At 44.5% G+C, this 23119-nt stretch overlaps 1 protein-coding gene across 1 annotated transcript in view; it reads left to right on the top strand.

Annotated features, from left to right (window-relative positions):
• CASS4 (Cas scaffold protein family member 4) overlaps nt 1-23119 on the top strand; it is a 37944-nt gene that overhangs the window by 460 nt on the left and 14365 nt on the right. The window contains exon 2 of the mRNA XM_061126952.1: nt 19593-20009. Within this exon, the coding sequence (XP_060982935.1) occupies nt 19593-20009 (417 nt within the window). The remainder of the gene's footprint in view (nt 1-19592; nt 20010-23119) is intronic.

The raw sequence follows: 23119 nt of genomic DNA, 5'->3' as shown, positions 1-23119 counted from the left end.
CTGTAAAGCTCCTTACCAGTCTGACTCAGAGTTGGATGCAAATTATTTTCTAGCAAAACTCAGTGTACATGATTGATAACACAACCCATCTCTTTGTGCCCATTCATCTTCTAACACATTTCTGAGCGAGACACAGGTCTCTGCTCTGGCCCTGAGCCCTCAGCAGGCTTTCCTATGCTGTTTTCATACCTTCTGTACTGATTACGCCTGAGCAGAGCTCAAGTCTGTGGCAAGGATCAAAAAGGTTTTGCTATTAGAAAGTTGAAATGGCTGCTTAAAAAAAAAAAAAACTGCTCAGACACAGGGAAAGTGAAGGTAAGGGTTATTTTGCTACATCTTCTTAAAATTTTAAGTAGAACAGGAAAAAGAAATGAAGCAATTATGAAATGGGGAGCTTGTTTATATGATTAAATATGTGATATTTATTATTAAAATAATAATCATAGGTGTCACTAGTGAAAGTTACAGCTGAATAGCCTATGACAGCCTCTGTTATATATCTTAGCTACCCTAGAATTTTGTACTCAACTATTTTCTTTGAAAAAGTTTTAAAGTACTGGGAAAACAGAAAAAAAAAATTCAGTAAACTTGTGCATTATCCTTTACCTAGATTCACTGATTCCAGGCACTTTATCACATTTGTGTGCATCTATTTGTATATATTTAGATGCAGGCTACATTCACATTTTCCAGAAATCAAAAATTATCCTTCCTACCTTTTTTGGCTATTAGTATGTCTTTGTGTATGTGAGTGTTTTGTTTTTCTAATTCCAGACTCATTCCAGGATCACACATTTTGTTTGTTAGGTCTCTGTCAACTGTAATCTAGAACAATCCACTACTTTTTATTTCTTTCCTAATGTTGGCATTTTCTATGAATATCCAGTTTTTTTTTTTTATGATTTAGACTTCTTTTTATTTATGGGCCGCTAAATCTGCACAGTTTCTACAGAACTTTGCAGCATGTGATTAGTATATCTGATAGTCTCAGCATCCCCATAAAATTCTATTATTGAAAAAAAAATTCTATTATTGATATTATACAGATAGTAACAGCTGACCTTTACTGACTGTCCATCTGCCAGGCCTGGTGCTGAGTTTTCTGCTTGCTTTTTCTTATTATATCCTCTCACCATCTCCATGAGGTAGGTGTATTACTTTTATCCTCATTTTACAGATGAGGAAAGTAGACCAGATGAGGACAGATGACCTTGGAACAACTTGACAAGGTCATTCGCTAGTAAGTAGAATGCCAGGAACCAACCAGGTAGACTGACCCAAGCCCCAGCTCTTAACCACCTCACTATATCCTGATCCTTAGGCAAGAGGTCCACACTGTTTTCATAAAGAGCCAGATAGTGTTTTATGCTCTGTGGGCCACCTCTGATCTCCAGTGCATATTCTTGTTTGTTTTTACAACCCTTTAAAAATATGAAATCATTCTTAACTCTTGGACTGGTCATGCGGATTTGGTCCAAAGGCCCTAGTTTGCCAACCCAAGTCTTAGATGAATGACATGTGAACTGGTTCAAATGTCCCCACCCGGTAAGGGCAGTCGCAGGGCAAGAACCCAAGTCTTCCACTCCCAGTCCTAAGGCAGCCTCACCTCACGGTTTCCCCAGCATTCCTACAAAACAACCAATTCACAAATAAAATAATATGCTTTTAAAAAATGGCTTTACAAGAGTGGGATCAGTAACTGAATATCTGTGGGGCTTCTTGTCTTTCACAGTGAAAATTATGTATTAGAATGCTGTCTGTTTTAGCACTGTTGATCTACCTCAGTATTTTTAATGCCTACATTGTTGTTTAGGTGCTTCTGATTAGATGGTAACACAATACTTGAGGGGTCGTGCCATGGGAGTGGTCCCCCACACTGGGGCATCTGACTTTATTTTTTTTAGGGGGGGCATCTGACTTTAAAGCAGCCCCACTTTTCACTCAGGTCCCCCCAACACCTCTCATGCCCCGATGTCTGCCTGTGCACGTCGGGAGGCTCACGGAGCCTGCCCTCTCGGGCTGTCCCCAGTGTTGCTGCCTAACAGCCAACCTGGACTTCCTCGTCAATAGCGTTTCACCTGTGTGCACAGCAGACTCTGTGTAATTGTCTGACTTTTACAAAGTTTCCCCAAACTCTCTTATTAAATGAAGAGAAAAACTGGAAAATAAACGTGATAAAATTAGAGCTAGGAAACACTGACCTCAAACAGTGTGACTGCAACAAAAATAGAGACCATGATGCGTTGCCAAGTTGGTAAACCCAGCCTCTCAGTGGACTGTAGCTGACTGGCTCCACGTCCAACTCATTCAAAAGCTAGAAAATTAGGTCTAAAAGACAAGATGAATAAGTGGTTTTATTAAATGTAAGTCTTTGCTTTGGACTTTTGGTCATTTCATAAGTGCCTTATTTGTGAAAATAGAGTCTGCGCCTACTTTTGTGATTCAGTCCCATTGGTTGCAAATTGTGTTTACTTCTGAGTGTGTGTGTGTGTGTGTGTGTGTGTGTGTGTGTGTGCGTGCGTGCACACATCCCCACACTTAGAAGTGATACTGAAAATAGCATCTTTGTCTCCCTGGAGTGAATGTCCAGAAATCGAAAGAGGAATCATGGGTCAGATAAGCATGATGGTTATTTTGCATCACTTTCTGAGAATCTCGACTATTTGAAAACCTACTTTCTGTAGTATTTTCTCTACAGTCTAGACGTTCTCTCTTATGAGTAGAGCTATAGGCTGTTTGCTCACTTGGTTTTCTGAAGGGAGTTTTCAGACAAGTGTCTTCATTGTGTTACTGAAGGGTGGATGGTCCAGAGAACTGATTGAAATCATATTTATGTTTTAAGAACTTTTAAATGTCCTGAAATGTTCTCAGCATTTCAGATTTCAGCTTTGGTTGAAAAGCAAATGGTCCTGCTCCATCACACCTCTGAGTGGAATGGTTCCAGATTCAGTCAAGGAGGGTCTATAGTGAAGACTCTGAATTGTTTTTTAAAAAAAAACACCAACATTCCCAGGGTTGGTTTAAACCCTGATAGACTAGGGTGGCGTCAGAGTGTCCACCAGTCGTTGAGACTCTCCTACTCTGGTGCTTCTGGGCAAGAATGCTCACTGAGGCTTTGTTTGTGAGCGGGGAGCAATTTTAGGCTCTCCTTGTACATTTAGAAGCTCTGAAGTCGTCATGAGACACTTGAACCCCAGTATTTGTTGAAGAAGAACAACTGGGATCACATGCAGAGAGCTCGCCATGGCCCACAAGGCCTTACCTGATCCACTCCCACCAGCTCCCCCACTGGAGCTGAATTCCTCCCTCACCGAATTCCTTCCCCTTCTCCCCTGCCATTCCTGGCCTGGCATGCTCCTCTCTTCCTGTGGCTGGACCACTGGGTACTCCTCTCAAGCATCTCGCCAGCCAGAGGCCTCTCTGCACCACGCTATCTAAACCGCCTCCCTTTATACACCCATTGCATCATCTCACCATGCATCTCAGCCTCTCTTATCAAGATGGGAAATTGTTTGTTTCCCGCTCTGGAAAGTCAACTCCATCAGGGATAGATCTGGGCTTTCTCATTCAGCGCTGCAACTTTACGTATTTACTTATAGCTGTGCTGGATCTTCTTTGCTGCACAAGGACTTTCTCTAGTTGCAGAGAGTGGCGGGGGTACTCTAGTTGTGGAGGGCAGGTTTCTCATTATGGTGCCTTCTCTTGTTGCAGAGCACGGGCTCTAGGTGCACGGGCTGCAGTAGTTATGGCTCCTGGGCTCTAGGCTCAATAGTTGTGGTGCACGGGCTACGTTGTCCATGGCATGTGGGATCTTCCCGATCAGGGGCGGAACCTGTGTTTCCTGCATTGGCAGGTGGATTCTTTACCACTGAGCCATCAGGGAAACCCTCAGGGCTGCATCTTTAGTGCCTACACACAGTAGGGATTCAAGAAACACTTAGGTGTGTGTGTGTGTGTGAATGAATGGGAGGTTAACAGGCGTGCAGAGCCCTTGCAACACAGCCTTGAGGACAGGAACGGTACTTCCTGCTTATCAGATGTCTGGGAACAGAGTTCATCCCTGACTCTCAGCTTTTCTAACCCCTCCCTGGCCCCAACCTGACCCACCTCTCAACCTAGACACTTGAGAATCACCTGCTCCTTCTCCCGTGATCAGATATTGCTTTAGCTCTGAGCCTTTGCAACCGAAGTCATAGCCGTAAGGACTGGTGGCCTCCCTCTGACCTTATCCAGCAGCTTGACCCCTTCACCTGCCTCCCAAGGCAGGACAGGCCAACACAGCACCCAGTGGAAAACAACTCATGGTTCACTGTCATCCTTTCACCAAACACATAGTTATCAAGCTCTGGGGATCAGGGTGATCAACACCCTGTTCCCGTGGAGTCAGAAGGTCAGCAAGTCAGTAAGGGGACACAATGATTTCAGATGCTGCTAACTGCCCTAAAGAAAACCAAACAGGGTGACCTGGCAGAGGTGATAGACAAAAAGGGCCTCTCTGGAAACTGGAATGATGGGGAAAGTATTCCCGGCAGAGGGAACAGCAAATGCAAGGGCAGGAATGAACTCAGCAGAGCAGAGTGTCGGTGAAAAAGCCAGTGATGTTAAAGAAGAGTCACAAGGGGAGAAAGTGTCAGAAGTGACATTTGAGGGGTCAGCAGTGTCCTGTGCACACTGGGTCTCGTCGACACTGTAAGAACTTGGACTAAGAACTTGAACTGCAGCATAAAGCAGTAGCCTGTTTAAAGCAGAAGGTGACATGGACTGTCTTACCTTTTAAAAGATCACTCAGGCTGCTGGGTGCCCACGGACAGTCAGTAGGAGAGTGCAGAAGCAGGAGGTGACTCAGGAGACCGAGCAGGGCTTCCTTTCCATCTTGGATGGTACCCTGCTGTTCCCGATGCACATGGAGAAGCATCATTCGCTCTGCTTTTTGAAAAAAATAAGATGTTTGGTGTTTGAAAGTGTCAGGAGATGTGAACAGAATGAAGAGTGAATAAAGGTATAAATAGCTTTTAGTGAACTGCACGTGCTAAATAATTTTCTAAGGAACTGATTTTTTATTTAATTTTTTAATTGGAGGATAATTGCTTTACAGTGCTGTGTTGGTTTCTGCCATAGAACAATGTGAATCAGCCTTAAGTAGACATATATCTCATATATCCCCTTCCTCTTAAACCACCCTCCCAGCCCCCCCTGATTTTTTTTTTTTTTTGGCTGCACTGAGTGGCCTGAGAGATAAGTACCCAGAATTGGGATTGAACCCTTGCCCCCCTGTAGTGGAAGCTCAGAATCTTAACCACTGGACCACCAGGAAAGTCCCAAGAAACTGATGTTTATTTTTCACCAACTTTATTTCCATTTTCTGTTGAAAATCCTTTCCTTCAAAAAAAAAAAAAAAAAAAGAAAATCCTTTCCTTCATTCCACAAATATTAAGCCAGATGCTGCTCTAAATGCCACAGAGAAAAAAGGTTTAGTCTCCTTTCTCAATACTTAATAAATCATTAGCATTAAAAATCCAGTACAGAATATTATTCTTTCCCCTGTTTGATAACCTTTAATTCCCTTAACAAGGTATTTACTAAAGAGCTCACTTTGCTGGGGGCAGGGGGGGCGGTGGTGGTGGAGTAGGGGAGGAAGCAAAACAGAACACAACACCATCGCACTTACCCCTAAAGTTAAAAACATCTGCTAGGAGACTTTTCAAAGGAAAGTGGCCTGCATGATAATGGAATGGGGAAGCTGCTGTAGAAGCATGTGTGGTCATCTTGGAACCCTGATGACTCAGGGAGGAAATGACAAGAGGGGAAATAACTTCAAAGGAGGAAGGTGGGAGGCTAGTAACAACAAAAAAAAATGCCCCTACAAGTGATACTCGAAGACTTCAACATGAGGTGCAAAAAGGGGAAGTCATCTGTTAGGAACCACTTCCAAATGCAGTGCTCATGAGCCATGTGTTTAGCAGAATGGGAGAGGGCTCTTGCGTGCCCACAGCCAGGACAGAGTTAGGACCCAGAGTGCCGCAGAGGGTGGCTCCTCGCAAGGAGGGTTTGCCGGTTCCTAAGGCGCCTCAAGGAAGTGTTCATCCTGGGCAAGTCCAGGAGACCCATCTGCCCATTCAGAGTGGTTTGCCATGACTTTATAAATTAGTGAACTGTTCTTTTTCTTTAAACCATTGCTTCTCAAGACTTCTCTGGTGGTCCAGTGGTTAAGGCTCTGGGCTGCCAGGGCAGGGGTCATGGGTTTGATTCCTGGTCAGGGAACTAACCTTTGCGTCCCAAGAGCAACAGCAGTTTTGTTTGTCACACATTTGTTACAGCAGCCTATCATTTGGGGGTTGCAGTTGGGGAGAACTGGGGTAAGAAAGCAGTAGGATGCTTCTCTCATGGAGATATTTGACATCTGGTTAACAAAAGCTGAAATGTGCTTGGTGGTCCAGTGGCTAAGACTCCAAGCTCCCAGGGAAGTGGACCCTGGTTTGATCCTTGGTCAGGGAACTAGATTCTGCACACCACAATTAAGACCTGTTGTAGCCAGATAAATAAATATGTATTTTAAAAAAGAATGTTCACTTGGGTTCAGAATTTAAACTCACAGGTTGAAAGAGCATGAGAATCAATTACTAACAGCGGAAACATCAAGTGGCTTTTATACTTTGGGAAACACCAAAATGTAGGGATCAGAAAATCAACAGGCACAGTTGCAGAACACATTGTCTATAACCTTCCTTGTGGTGTCTCCTGTAAGGCTAGCAATTGGTTTGTCTGTGGCTCATTACTGACAACAAAATGAATAAACCTGGTAACCTGCAAAAAAAATCCTGCTAACAGAAGGGGAGAAGAACTTAAAGAACAGGTGGCTTGTTGCTTTCCTAACAACCCTAAAAATGACCCTAGGCAATGGAGAATTCCGTGAACAAGTACGAACCTTCACTTATTTCTCTGCAATCTATTAAATAGCTTGGACCAGGTTTGAATTCTTCCTGATCAATCAAATGGAAAAACCACACCCTGCAGGGACTTTGACCTCAGTCACACGAGATTACTTTAGGTGTGGTCCATAGATGGGAGATTTGTTAATGTTAGCTATGTATTCTAAAGTGCATTGGGAAAAAACTAAAGCTAGCTCATTAAATTTTTAATTTCATAGGTCATATTGCTTTGGGAGAGTGTTGTTTTTTTAATTGGCTTAATTTAATATTGTTCTTTAAGTTAGAAAGTATACAAACAGCACACAGATATGACAGGAAGCATGCAGTTAATAGTCACCCTTCCTGGTGGCTCAGACAGTAAAGCATCTGCCTGTAATATGGGAGACCCAGGTTCGATCCCTGGGCCAGGAAGATTCCCCTGGAGTAGAAAATGGCAACCCATTCCAGTACCCCTGCCTGGAAAATCCCACGGGCAGAGGAGCCCAGTAGGCTACAGTCCATGGGATTGCAAAGAGTCGGACACAACTGACCTCACTTTCCTTTTTTCCTTTCCTATGCAGTTAATAGACATACGAAGTTTAAGAAGCACAGTCTTAGACAAAGCTTTCCCCCAATAGGGGTGGTGTAATTGCTTCAGACTGCTCAAAGGCCATGAAACACCTTCTTTGGTCTCCACGCCATTCCTTCCCTTTACCTTTCAAAGCAAGAAACAAGGAAAGAAGGAAAAGATGAGCTAGGAAAAGATCGCACCTGTCACTTTCTTTAACTCCTCTGATGACTTTCACAAAATAGGAGATAAGAATAAGAGAAGAAACTGTGCAAAATGTGGGGGGGGAGGCGGTTGGAGCTGGATGGGAACCCTACACTTTCAGATGAGGGTCCTGTCCTAAGATCCAGGAAGTTCTCAGCTACTTGCCCTCCTCCCTCCACAAGTTTCTCACAAGAGAAGGCTGCATCCCAACCACTTACCTTGGCCCTCCTTTGCTCTCAACAACTCTTTCCCCCAAACCAAGTATCTTAAACAAAAATTCAGGGACTTGTCTAGCAAGGAATGAATTTGGAGGTGGGGAGGGGCTTTGGGGAATGGATGAACAAATATGCTGCATCTCTAGGGCACTACAGGCTACAAAAACAGTTTGGTACAACACCAACCTGTCTTGGGTCACATCCAAAAAGATCAATTACTTAGAAGACCTGGGAGATCTTCATTGTTGCATCATTTCAACCCTGAGCTTAGACTAAGGGAACTTGTTCCCCCTAATACACATCAGACATACAGTTGGTGCTTGATAAGTGTCAAATCAGTGAATCAGGGAAAGCATATTTTAGCAAAGTTCCCATGAATAGGGGAAGTATATTCAAACATCTGGGTCCGGTGAAGACCCAAATCTATTGGATAACCACACTATTCAGGCATCAGGGAAGAAAATGCCTCATTTCCACTCAGTGGCTTTGGAATTTTTTTCTGGCCACTGTCTCTTCCTCAAACTCTTATTAGTCGACAATGCCTTCTGTGGCTACGGAAGTCCCCGTGTGAGAGACTTTTACATCTGAACCATCAGGAAGAATTCAAAGCTGAAAAGATCAGAGTTCAATGTTATGATGGAGAAATCAGTTAAGGTTTGTGCCTGTTCACATAGTCAGGATCGTTTTTAGAGATGTTGAGAAGACAAGGAAACCTTCCTTTATTTGTTTCTCACTCTCTTTTTTTTTCTTTTAATATTTTTGATGCATTCTTAGCATGCTCTTTCTTTCTTTCTTTCTTTTTTTCTTCCTTTTTTTTTTTTATTTGGTTGCACTGGGTCTTTGTTGCTGCTCTCAGGCTTTCTCTAATTGAGGCGAGTGGGGGTTATTCTTTGTTGGGGTTCATGGACTTCTCATTGCAATGCTTTCTCTTGTTGCAGAGTGTGGGCTCTAGGGCAAGTGGGCTTCAGTAGTTGTGGCTCTCAGGCCCTAGAGCATGGGCTCGGTAGTTGTGGCTCACAGGCTTAGTTGCTCTGTGACATGTAGGATCTTCCTAGACCAAGGATCAAACCCGTGTCCCCTGCATTGGCAGGTGGATTATTCACCACTGAACTACCAGGAAAGTCCTGTTTCTCTTAATCTGGAAAAGAGTATTTCAATATCTCAGTTAAATAACTTCAGATGACTTTCTCTGCATTCTGGAGCCTTTCTGTCCAGAACTTTTCAACGTTTTCCTCAAAGTGGAGTAGTGGAAACCAGTTATTTTCCTAGCCCATCCAAGCAAATTAATATTAAGCACAAGAAAGACAGCAGTTTTCCCTCAGCATCTCTCATTTAACTACTTTGCAAAGTTAAAAAAAAAAACTCCAAAAGAAACTACTCTTCTTTATACTGTGGGGATGATGCAAGAAATCACTTAGCTCTCACTTCATTAAAAAAAAAAAATCTAAATATTTCTAAAAATTTATGAAAATGAAATGCAGATCAATGCAGCCATGGTGTCTCAAGTTCTGCAGCACCCATGTTTAGGCATGACACATTCAAAGGAAATAATTTAATAGAGTTGCCAATCTCCAGGCAAGTTCTTGTTGCGAAATGTACCATCTTGCTATGTTAAGCGACTCTCGGTTCCCTATAACTTGTGGAATTTTACTTTTCAATGTAATTGTGGCTATAGATAGCTACTGAAATTCATGAAAGGAAAGAAAAGTTAATATAACTTAAAGAAGAGAAAGAAGAGGAGGCCTGGTGGTCTCATAATACAATTCCATGCAAATGGTTAAACTAACACCTTCCCCAGTGTTAGAAGCATGCAATGCACAGCTGCAGTGTCCTCCGGCTGCTCGTCCTTCATTTCTGGTCTTGGGAACAGTCCCCTCAAAGGAGGCCTCCCATCTGGTCCAGGTGTTTATGCCCAGGACTCCTGTCATTCTGCAGTTGACCAGAGCAGAGGGGGCGTGATGGGGACAAAGGCAGCCCTCCTCCCCCGTTTGCCTGGAGGCTCATTCTATGCCTCTCATTCTATGCCTCTCATTCTATGCCTGGGCCAGCCCAGAAACTCCCTTAAAGCTTCTTCCAGACTAAATTTCTGTAATTTTTTTTTTCAAATTGTATTTGTTTATTTACGGCTGTGCTGGGTCTTTGTTGCTGCCCAGGGGCTTTCTCTAGTTGTGGAAACTTTCTAGTTTCGGTGTGCGGGTTTCTCATTGCAGTGGCTTCTCTTGTTGCAGAGCATGGGCTCTAGGGCACGCAGTCTTCAGTAGTTGTGGCCCACAGGCTTAGTTGCCCCATAGCATGTGGAATCTTCCTGGACCAATGTTGGAACCTGTGTTCCCTGCATTGGCAGGTGGATTCTTCACCAACGGACCACCAGGGAAGTCCCAACTTCTGTGATTCTTAACACACCTGCAGTTAGACCCTGTTGCATTTATTTTTAATATTATTTATTGATTTTTTTGGCCGCATTGGGTCTTAGTTGCAGCATGCAGGAGCTTTCATTGCAGCACACAGATTCCTGTCTAGCTCTGGCACACCGGCTTAGTTGCCCAGTTACATGTGGGATCTTATTCCCCACCCAGGGATCGAACCCATATCTCCTGCATTGGAAGGCAGATTCTTAACCAGTGGACTAGCAGAGAAGTCCCTGACCCTGTTGCATATAAGTGGTAGGTCTTTGTTGCCTTCTCTGGGGATCTTCACGCTGTAGTCCTACTCTCAAGGAGCTGGGGAGAAAAAAACACTGACAAAATCAGCTGGTTCTCGACAACGGTCCAAACACTTCTCAGCAATGGTCCTCTGAATGGATGGACAATGAAAGTGCCATCAATGGTGTGAGTTATCCCAGAAGTTCATGAAGGGTCTCCTCAGGTGAGGGATGCTTTTATGTGACAAAATGCTTTTGGCTGAGATGAAGACTGACTTGGTCAAGGTTCCCATCTAGCAAATCTGGAAGTAGAACAGTGATCATGACAAGCAGGAGTGCAAGTTCACCAACACAGAAGCCATTTTCTTCCAATAGAACAGAACCCTCTTTACTAGATTCTTTACTAGATTCACTAGATTCTTGAGTTGAAAAATCAAAACATGCACATGTGATTTTAAAAACTGAAACTGTACCAGTGAACATGGACTGAAAGTATGTTTTCCTTTAATCCCAGATCTCTAGGGTTTCCTGGTCTCCAGTTCCCCAACCCAGAGGGGTAGCCCCAATGACTTATGTCTTCTTCCAGAAAGATGCTGTCCTCATAGAAGCATACCATCTGCACAGTTTCTCATCTTGCATTTAAAAATATTAGCATTCGGGGATTCCCTGGTGCTTAAGTGGTTAGGACTCTGAACTTTTGCTGCCCAGGTCCAAGTTCAACCCTTGGTCGGGGAGCTAAGATCCCACCAGCTGCATGACACAGTCAAATAATAATACTCTGTTTTTGAGACTGTTCCACTTCAGCTCATATAAATTCTACCTCATTCTTTTTAATGACTGTATAGTATTCCATTATACAAATGTGTCATTATTTGTCCATTATTACATTGAAGCCATTGTCTGAATTCTTTTTTTTTTGTCTTAATTCTTAATGCAGTATCTAATTCTGATGCTCTAACCATGCAATTTATCCAACTGTGTTAAAATGTTTTTTATCAGCTTGCCATCCCTCTCTCCTGAGGCACCCTTGGTCATTTCCTCATCCAGCGAAATGCACATGACATTGTGTGATGGACAGTGTGCTAACCACTATGACTTGAAGGCTAAAAGGAAAGACTCCAGGGTCAGATTTGCCTGTGTGCCAATCTTGGTTCTATTCCTTGCCTCTCTGAGCAGCTTTTGGCTACTCACTCACCCTCTCTGTGACTTAACTTTCACATGTCTTAAATGCAACATTAGTAACAGTCCCTGCTTTATGGAATTGTGACTACCAAGTGAGATAATTAATACTGATTACTTATCCCAGTGCCTGGAACCGAGTTGAAAAGTTATGCACAATCCATATGAATGAGGTATTGGCTAAATTAGTAAACAACAGCATGAACATGCCTCAATATACCTCCAGAAGATTAGAGAGGAATTTTTTTCTCTTTGCTTAATTACAGGAACTCAATATTAGCTGACATACAGTGTGTAAGAAGTCTGCATTGTTATATCGACATTGCAAAGTGGGGAGCCTCCCCAGAGAGTCTTTGCAGTGACTCCTTGAAAGCCTGTCTGCCCCTCCCTCATCTCTCCTGAGGTTACCTCACAGAATGTTGTCACTCATCAGCATCTCCCATGAAAAGATGTCATGTGGATACTGTGCTTCTTCCTCAGGGTTGTCCTTCTTCCTCTCTCTTTCTTCCCCTTTTGGAGAATGTGGGTGGGAAAGGAAAAATGGAGGTGGTAAGGGGATTTTTATTATGCTTTTGAAAATTTTCTTTCTCTCTCCTTAAAAAAAAAACAACATTATGCTTTAAAATATGATGGAAAATAAACAGTCACAAGCCAACAGATAGCACCATTTTCTCTGCTTTGATCATTCTAAGCCTATCTATGTATTTACATGATTTGAAACACTTCCAAATACATTGAAGGGGAGACCTTTGTCTTTAAAGATGATCAAAGAGCTTTCTCCATTCTGCATTTACTCCTGATGTTCTAAGTCTGGACAGCAGCCTCATAAAGATGGATGAGAGAATACTGCACGGATCTCAAAGAAGTTCCTACATCTAGGGAAAACCTTCGTGAACCTCAGGGGTTCACATTTCCCATACACCACAGGATTTGAAATATTTACAGTATATGTGGTTTTAAAAATTGTGACTTCTGTATAACTGTTCTCTCTCATGGCCCTCAGAAGGGAAGTATGAACCATTCCACCCCCTTCCCCTAAAACTAACTAAGAATTCTTGGAAGTAAGTCATGGAATCTGTGAGAAGGAAGCTAACATGCTAAACATGGACACTTTTCAAAGAAGGATTTTAGTAGAAGAAAAACACTTATCTTGTTAATGGGGTTCCATGACGTTGTACACAGCAGGGACCCAGCAACCACCTGCTACTCAGAGTTCCTTGCACATTTATGATCTCTCTCTCTCCTTGTTCATGGCATTTATTTATTTACTACTTCCTGCTGTGTGCTGATACCCTCATGGTATAATGACCTTCCCAAGGAAAAGATTATTTTCTAGCTACTTTAATGGAAACCTCCCAGGATCCTTATTCTCCTATCCCCTGCCACTAACTCTGTAATTTCAGGTGTACAAGAGTCTGGGAGTGGGGGGAGACTTGTGAAGGATAAAGCGAGGAGGGAGCAGGATTGGGCTGTGATGCTGCTGATCGGACCCGTGTGGAGGGAGAGAGGGGAGCCAGCAGGGGAGCATAGAGAGAGCCTCAGGCCAGGAGCAATCTGCCCATAGTCATGGATAACATAATGGGGTGGGTGGGAGGCTTCAGAACAGAATGTCCATTAGAGAACTCCTGCATTGGGCATGAATGCTCCAGTGACCCCTAGTTTTAATGCCCAGTTTGCAAAGGAAACCAGGGTGAGGCCTCTAAGACCCCAGCAGTGGGCTGGACTCAGCAGTAGAGTACATCATTTGACCCCAGTATTAATAGTTATCTTTTGAAATCTGTCTGAGCATGCCAAAGTCCCCACCACTCTCAAATGTCTGACACCTGGCCTTCCTCCATGACATACACATACTTCTTGCCTGGTTCTTATGATCATTTGAGTTTGCCTCTCCTGCCTATGGCTTCCCAGGTGGCTCAGTGGTAAAGAATCTTCCTGCCAATGCAGGAGATGCAAGAGACCCAGGTGTGATCCCTGGGTTGGGAAGATCCCCTGGAGTAGGAAATGGAAACCCACTCCAATATTTTTACCTGGAAACTTCCATGGGCAGAGGAGCCTGGTGGGCTGCAAAGTCCATGAGGCCGCCAAGAGCCGGACATAACTGAGAGGCTGAGCACACACACGCACAGGGACTTTAGCAGATTAGGACAGGAATTGACTTGGACTTTGGGAGGCTGTGCGGTGAATTGGCCATAGCAGGCTTCAGAGTCAGGGAGACTCACATTTGGATCCCTACTCTTCTGCCTGCTGCCTTGTGATCGTAAACTCTCCTAGACACAGGCACCTTAAAGCTCTGAAATGTGGCAAAAACAATAGATGAGGCCCAGCTTGAGCACTCTGAGTTTCTGCCACTTTGCTCTTTCAAGTGAACTGAAGAAAAGTGGAAAGGCAAGCAGAAAGGCAAGCTGGGCTCTCAGAGAGCCAGTGTGGGGCAGTCACCGAGGAGCTGTGCCCACCCTCCTGGTCTAGAGAGGATGTGACCACCCTGGCAGTGGGAATGATGCAGAAACAAAAGTCGGTAGTTTTAGCAGGTGGCATTTCTGCAGGCTTCTCTAACTGGCCTCTGCTTGGAACTGTAGCTGCTTCTGCCAGCTTTCACATCACTGCAGAAGACAAAGTATGGGACCACATCTCTCTCTGCATCTTACTTCCCCTGATCCACAGTGCAACTCTCTTTCTTTCTCAGCAGTTATAACCCTTCCCTTCTTTCAAGACTCACCTCAGGGTTGCACACAATCCCTCAGCAGCTCCTCCCAACTGTGCTCCTATAGCCAACCACCTCCATCCTCAGAGCCTCAGGCCTCTCCCACCTGGACTGGACCACCACTGGCTTTGATGAGCTTCTTTGGCTTCACATCAGCTCCATCTAATCCCCTTCCCATCCAGAAATTAGAAACATCAACCAATATGGGAGAAAGCCTCAGGTTTTTGTTTACTTCTCTCCAGACAACCTGGTCGGGGCTTCCATGATAGCTTAGCAGTAAAGAATCCACCTGCCAATGAAGGAGACGCAGGTTTGATCTCTGGGTTGGGAAGATCCCCCTGGAGAAGGAAATGGCAACCTGTTCCAGTATTCTTGCCTGGGAAATCCTATGGATGGAGGAGCCTGTTGGGCTACAGTCCATGAGGTTGGAAAAGCATCGAACACAACTTAGCAACTCAATAGCAACAACAAGACAGCCTGGACATCTTTCAGTTTCCCTGACTCACCATACACTTCTCAAAAACACACAAACTCACTCCCTCCCTCACCCATTTCTCTTCCTCTGCCTGGATGATTTCTCCCCTTTTCTCAATCCGACTAATTTCTACTCACTCCCAGATTGCAACTTCCATGGCCAGTTTCTCAGGAAAATGTTCCCTAAGCTCTTATCCATCCCCACTTCCCAGCTATACTCAGAATTCCTCATAACTTTCTGTATTTTTCTTGGCTGCACTTAAGAGAAGTAGAAATCCTATGTTTATTTCTGTTGTGATTGGAGTGTGTCTCCTCTGCTAGGATATACACCGACATGAGATCAGGAACTGTTTTCTTCACCACTTTATCTCCCCAGAGCGCCAGGCATATAGTTGATGCTCAAACCTGATGTATGAATAAATGAAGCTAGCTAATTACTCCCGTGGCTCATTGCCGGTTCAGTGTGGATTAGCACTTTGCTTCTGGCCATTGTGTGAACATCTCCCCAGAGAGAGAAACTCTTATTCTTTACCTCTGTTTCCCTAGTCTCCTTTCCCTTCTCCCAACTGTTGTATGAAGATGGGCATTTGGGGGAAAGGTCCTTTTTGGAAATTGGCAAGGAAGGTTTCTTCTGTTGTACCTAGGACCTAACTGTCTTTGTGCCCAAAGAGAATAAAAGTATAAATACATGCCTTCCTTCATCTCTTAAGTTTCTACACAAATGTTCCCAAATTAACACTACCCTGAAAGCCCCTAACCTCACCTGATCTTGGAAGCTAAGCAGAGTTGGGCCTGGTTAGTACTTGCATGAGAGACCATGGGCATACTAGGTGCTGTAGGTCTTTTGGGCTTCCCCAATGGCTCAGGGGGTAAAGAATCCTCCTGCAATGCGGGGGATGCAGGAGACGCAGGTACGATCCCTGAGTTGGGAAGATCCCCTGGAGGAGGAAATGACAACCTACTCCAGTATTTTTGCCTGGGAAATCCCACGGACAAAGGAGCCAGGCAGGCTATAGTCCATGTGGTCTCAAAGAGGAGGACACCACTGAGCATTCACACACAAAGAATAACTTGGGGGTGGCCTCAGTAATGATCATGGTTGTAATCAGAACACTGTTGCCGTAGCCCATGAGTCCCTTCGGTCTGTTGTCTGTAAAGCGTTCAGCGCAGTATCAGGGACATAAGAGCTCGATACCTGTTTGCTGAGGCTGCTATTTCTTTTTTTGTTTAATTAGATTAATTAATTTATTTTTATTTTCTGCTGCGCTGGGTCTTCGTTGCTTTTCTCTAGTTGAGGCAAGCAGGGGCTACTCTTTATCGCAGTTCGCGGGCTTCTCATTGCAGTGGCTTCTCTTGTTGCAGAGCACAGGCTCTAGGGCACGTGGGCTTCAGTAGTTGTGGCTCCCAGGCTCCAGAGCACAGGCTCAGTAGTTGCAGCGCACGGGCTCAGTTGTATGTGGGATCTTCCTGGACAAGGGGTGGAAGCCATGTCTCCTTCACTGGCAGGCGGATTCCTCACTCTTCAGCCACCAGGGAAACCCAAGGCTGCTATTTCTCATTTCTCCCCACACTGCCAACCTGTCCATAAAAGTCTGGCTGGGTCCCAGCTGGGTTCTTTCTTAACATGCCCAGAGGGCCCTCTAAGTCCCTTAACATGCCCTCTAAGTCCCGTGGATGCACGTGGAGGAGGAGCCCAGCCTTCCCATGTGGTCAGGGACAGCCTCTACAGGAAGTGACTCGAGCTGCGATCTGAAGGATGAGGAGTCACTTGTGCAAATGTATGGCTGAAGAGTGAGTGTTCAGGGCAGAAGGACTTACAAGGGCAAAGGTCCTGAGGTGGAAGTAATCTTAGTGCATCGGAGAAGGAAAACAAGGCAGCTGGGGAAAATTGACAGGAGAGAAGCACTAAAATTAACAGGAGGAAGTCACTCAAGCCGGGCAATCAGGCAGAGAGTTTAGGTTTTGTTCTAAAGGTGGTTCTAAGCAATTGGACATTTTTAAACAACAGACCAACAGTCTGATTTATATGTAAAAAATATCATTCTATACAAATCAAAACTACCATGAGATATCACGTCACATCTGTCAGATTGGCCATCATTAAAAACTCTACAGAACAATAAATGCTTGCAAGGGTGTGGAGAAAAAGGGAAGCCTCCTACACTGTTGGTGGGAATTTATTAATAAGTTAGTACAGCCAAAGGAGAACACTGTGGAGGTTCCTTAAAAAACTAAAAATAGAGCTACCATATGACCTTGCAATCCCTCGCCTGGCATATAGCTGGAGAAAACCGTAATTCAAAAGGACACATGCACCTCAGTGTTCATTGCACCATTATTCACAATAGCCAAGACATGCATGCAACCTAAATGTCCATTGACAGAGGAATGGCTAAAGAAGGTGTGGTACATATGTACAATGGGATATTAGTCAACCATTAAAAGAGTGAAATACCATCATTTGCAGCAACATGGATGGACCTAGAGATTATCATACTAATTGAAGTAAACCAGACAGAGAAGGAGAAATATCATATAAAGTGTCATTCTGATTGGTGTCTAGAGAATGAATTGGAAGAAGGGTGCAATAATGGATATGAGGAGAAAACTTCGAATCCATGGGACCTCAGACAAGTCATCTGATCTCTCTGACCCTCAGTTTCCTTGTCTGTAAAATGGGAAGAAGAAAGCCTACCTCTGAGGCACCTGAGAATTAACTGATATGATAGCTTCAGTGTCCCCAACACAAAATAATTCCCCATTCAGTGTAGTCTATTGTTAGCTCCCTTTTCTGGGAGAGGAATTCTCCAAGATTTCTTACATGTATTTAATTCTTTTATAACATAAATATTGATAGTCTTTGTTATCAAAACTTTGAGACATTATTTGACTGCAGGAGGTGTTTCTGGACCAGTTATAACAAAATACCATTCTGAAGGGAATCCTGTTCTAGCAACATAGTTAGGGTTTTCCTTTGCTGTGACTGTACACCCTTTAGGGTGTGGGCTGCCACTCTGAAGATTGCAGACTGTCCATGGAATGTAAACCATGTCTCCAGAGCAAGACTGTCGATGTCCATTTTGGACAGTTGACAGTTGTTGGTGCCTGATTAGGTGGGTGATCACACAAGGCAATTGTTCTCCAGACAAGTATCCCCTTTTGAAACAGGCAAGTCCACCAGCTAAGCTGCTGCCAATCTGGGTGCTTCCCAGCAACTGCCGTGTTGAAACAACTGCTCTGCCTTAACACACACGCTATCTTATTTCCAGACAAATGCAAGCACATTTCAGATGATGGGTTTTTTCTTCTCAGACTGCATTAGACGTATTTCATGTATTTAATTGGATGATAGATTGGAGACTGTGTTTTGCTTTCCTTTTTCTCCCCAGTGTGAACAAAGTCTCATTTTCAAAAAGGTGAAATCATAACTCTCATGCAAATATGAAATGAACTCACATCAAGGATTTTATTAAACTGATTAATTAATGAGGGAACCGGAAAAAGGTTAAAATCAGGTCAAGGGGCATTTGAGGAGTTAGGTATTTGTAGGCAGTACAGTACCATTGCTGTCATTATAACAGGTGGGGTTTTTTTGTTGTTGTTTGGGATTTTTTTGAGAGCCATATAGCTTCCAGAAAGAGTCTGGGCCTGAGAATTAAGAGATTGTTTGTGTTTTGATCCTGGCTGTGTAGACTAGTCACTCACCCTCTGTGTCTTTGTTTCACTGCACGTGAATAAATGAGCATAAATGGAGCCTCTGCTCTGAGCCTGGGTCCATCCAGTGCTGCGAGAGAATAGCAAATACAGCAAGACGTGATCCCCAAAGTCATGGAGCTTCCAAGACCAGCCAGGAGAAAAGCAACAACCAGGAAAATAGCAATAGAATCGCTTTGACAGTTTGCAGCCAAGCTTTATGGAGCACTTAGGAAGTGCCAGGCGCTGTTCAGTGAGCTTTCTATACATACCAACCCATTTAATTAATAACTTTGTGAGGCAGAGGTGGCGCTAGTGGAAAGAATCTGCCTGCAGTGCAGGAGATTCAAGAGACGTGGGTTCAATCCCAGGGTCGGGAAGATCCCCTGGAGGAAGAAATGGCAACCCACTCCAATATTCTTGCCTGGAGAACCCCATGGTCAGAGGAGCCTGGAAGGCTACAGTCCAAAGGGTTGGAAAGAGTCGGACATGACTGAGTGACTGAGCACACCCACTTGAGGTAGATAGTGCTATCATTCCCATTTTACAGACAAGGAAACTGAGGTCAAAGATAGTGGCTAATTTACCTAAGGGCACAGAGCTAGGAAGTCAGAGCCAGGATTTCAACCTAGTTCTGCGCTAGGCTGCCATCTACCGTATACCTCCGGTGGGTCATTTGTTCAGTCATTCAGTGGTGTCCAAGTCTTTGTGACTCATTTACTGTAGCATCATCTCCTGGATCTTGCTCAAACTCATGTCCATTGAGTCAGTGATAGGTAAGACTACCTAGAAGTTCTGACATTTCACCTGAGACTCTTCCCACCTCCCCAAGAATGGCTAGAAATAAATCAGGCAAACAGCAGGGACGAGGGTCTCTGCGGGGGGAGGTGGGTGGGAGGGGAAGAAATGAGATAAAGGAGCAGCTGTGACTGTGTTCTAAGTGAGTGGTGTGGCAGTCTTGGTCCTTGACAATAACAATGACTGTGAATTCTTTCTCTCCCATCTCCAGACCCTCTTGGCCAAGGCACTTTATGACAACCACCCTGACTGCGCCGATGAGCTGGCTTTCTGCAGAGGAGACATCCTGACCATTCTGGAACAAAATGTGCCAGAAAGCGAAGGCTGGTGGAAATGTCTGCTCCACGGGAGGCAAGGCCTGGCCCCTGCCAACCGCCTCCAAATCCTAGTGGAGGCCCCCACAGACAGGCCTCGTCCCCCTTTCCTGAAAGGCCTGGACAATGCTCCCACCATCTCCCAGGAGACCTATGAGGTGCCCACCCTGCTCGACCCCACATCTCCTGTGTACGAGCAGATGAAGAGTTGGGTGGAGGGGCCCCCACCTCCCACAGTCCAAATCTACGAAGTCCCTGACCCACCGGCCTGTGCCAGAATCGTCTGTGAAAAGACCCTAAGCTTTCCAAAACAGGTAAGTACATTTCCAGACAGAAGAAATAGGTCAAAAGGTAGGCAGCACCCAGGGCCTGAATACCCTTGAATTGTGGGTATCCATCAGGAGAGCAGACGTACAGGATGGGAACCAGACATTTGGGGTGATTGGGTTGTCGTTAACACTCTGGGTACCCTGGTGGTTCCTGGCTTGCCAAGACCCCCACACTTTGCAGGAAACTGAATGCTTAGTTGAGCTGAGTCTGAAAGAATGACAACATTCACAGTGGTCTCTTTTTACACTAGGAAGAAACATTAGTTAAATGGAGGGGTTGAATTTCCATGGGTCAAAGGCAAGAAATCATGCATCAGATTTAAAATATGTGTTCCTTTCAACCTAGAAAGGATTTCCAGAATTGTTGCAGAAATATACAAGAAGGCAGAAATATATCTGAATGAAGAAGTCATAGCCATTGCTGTATTATATGTTATAAGGGAAAATTCCAGTTGCCTAAAGGAATATTCATGGAGGATTTGTTACATAAGTTTTGGCAGTACCCTACGACGAGCTACTGTGTGTGTGTGTGTGTGTGTGTGTGTGTGTGTGTGTGTGCGCGCGCTGCAGTTATGGGGGGGGGAATGAAATTAGTTCTATAAGGTATTTATAAGAGAGGGAGAAAGAGCCATTTAAATAAAAACCTAACAAACAAACCAAAAAAACTGTAAAAAGTGTACGTATATATGTGTGCATTGAAAAGAACACACACCAGCAGTGGTCACCCTTAGGAAGTGGAACTGGTTAAGGAGAAAGTGAAAGAAGTCATTAAACAGGGATCTATACTTTATTCGCTTCTGTGTCCCCTGCACCTTGGACGTGCCTACCCTGGGGTGGGTACTTGATAAATATTTGATGAACAAAGAGACTAATAGGTTGATTTGTGTGTTATATAGAACATGTATTACATCTGTAATTTTTAAAAAGTAACATTTTTTTTAAAAGCAGAGGAAAAGAAGCACTTTGTAAATGCAGAATGAAACATTTTTTTAAAGTAGGAGAGGAAGGGACTTCCCTGGTGGTCAAGTGGTTAAGATTTCGCCTCCTGATGCAGAGAGTGCAGGTTCAATCCCTGATTGGGGAGCTAAGATCCTATATGCCTTGGGGCTAAAAACCCAAAACGTAAAATAGAAGCAATATTGTATCAAACTCAATAAAGACTTTAAAAATGGTCCACATAAAAAAAAAGAAGAAGAAGAAAGAAGCAGGAATTAACAAAAGAAAAAAAAATTAATGCACTGTTTCCCTCCAAGCCCCAGCCTTCATGAGGTGTTAAGAATGCAGCACAGTCTTGCATGGTCTTCAGTCACTGCAAGCATTTCCTGCCATAACACACTTTGCTTTCAGCTCAGATGACACATCCCACCTGGCCTCAGCTCTGCACAGAGGTCCTGATGAGGCCCTAGGCCAGGAGAGGCCCCTCCTCCCATGTATGTGCTATCCCACCTCCCAGGAATGTCCCACCTACCCTGCAGGCCTCCTCCACACCAGCTTCTTCTTTGATCCCTTAAGAGATTTTTTTTAAAGACTTTATTGCATTTGTTACAATATTGCTTCTGTTTTATGTTTTGGGGGGTTTGGGAGAGTTGGGGGGCACTAGGGATCTTAGCTCCCTGACCAGGGATGGAACCTGCTCACCCTGCACTGGAAGGTGAAGTCTCAACTGCTGGACCATCAGGGAAGTCCTTAAGAGATTCTGAATACTTCAGATTGCCTGCCTCCCTGGGCTGCCAGGGAGACGTCCCTGGGCTGCCAGGGAGACGTCCCCAGGCAGATGACCCCAGGCAGACGACCCGTGTTACACAGAACAGCTGCCCCTCTAGGCACCGACTACAAACACCAGAAAGAGGTGGCTGATTGCCCTGCAGCCATCTGTGGGGTGGACCTGAAGTCCCTTTTCTGGAACAACTGGCCCAAATCTAGGCCTGGCACACTCAGCTGTCATCCGAGCAGCTGACCCAGAGTGGGGCCTGGGTGCTGGCTCCTCTGAGAGCAAGTGGCCTGGGCTGAAGTTAATTGAGTTGCTCCCTGACAGCTTAGCTGGTAAAAAATCCGCCTGCAATGCAGGAGAACCCAGTTCCATTCCTGGGTCGGGAAGATCTGCTGGAGAAGGGCAAGGCTACTCACTCCAGTATTCTTGGGCTTCCCTTGTGGCTCAGCTGGTAAAGACTCTGCCTGCAAAGTGGGAGACCTGGGTTCAATCCCTGGGTTGGGAAGATCCCCTGGAGAAGGGAAAGGCTACCCACTCCAGTATTCTGGCCTGGAGAATTCCATGGACCGTATAGTCCATGGGGTCGCAAAGAGTTGGACACGACTGAGTGACTTTCACTTTCAAAGGAAAGAAAAAAAAAAATCAAAGGCCAAGTGGGACGAACTGAGAGAGTAGCATTTACGTGTATCCACTACCATGTGTAAAACAAATAGATAGTGGGAAGGTGCTGTATATCACAGGCAGCTCAGCTCAGTGCTCTGTGATGACCTAGAGGAGTGGGATGGGAATGGGGATGAGGGGGAAGCTCAAGAGGGAGGGGATATATGTATATATATAATTATGGCTGACTCATGTTGTTCTACAGCAGAAACTAATGCAACATTGTAAAGCAATGATACTCCAATTAAAAATTTTTAAAAAAATCTTCTGGAAAAGGAAATGGCAACCCACTCCAGTATTCTTGCCTGGAAAATCCCATGTACGGAGAAGCCTGGTAGGCTGCAGTCCACGGGGTCTCAAAGAGTCGGACACGACTGAGTGACTTCACTCTCCCTTTCGCTTTCAATAAAGGTCTTAACCCATCTGTAAAAAAAAAAAAAAAAAAAACTTTTTTTAAAATCTAAGGTCATTTTCCCTGCCCCCTAAAAGCACAGCGGGTGCAAAGTCTGCAGTTTGCTGGGGATTCTGAACCCCCAGGACCGTGCCAGACTCCTGCGAGATGCTCCATAGACCTTTGTGGAATGAATGAAATGACCAGATCCAACATAACCGTGGGCTTACTGTCAACTTCTAGCCTGATGTTGGTGTAAAAAGAGAGATGAGTTGACCATCCTAACTCAGAAAAGGGTCAGGGCATTAGCTGTAAGATTTGTCCTTGACATGA

This window comes from Dama dama, chromosome 23 (assembly GCF_033118175.1).
Source record: "Dama dama isolate Ldn47 chromosome 23, ASM3311817v1, whole genome shotgun sequence".
NCBI classification, from domain to species: domain Eukaryota; kingdom Metazoa; phylum Chordata; class Mammalia; order Artiodactyla; family Cervidae; genus Dama; species Dama dama.
This window is presented reverse-complemented; position numbering and strand designations above follow the sequence as displayed.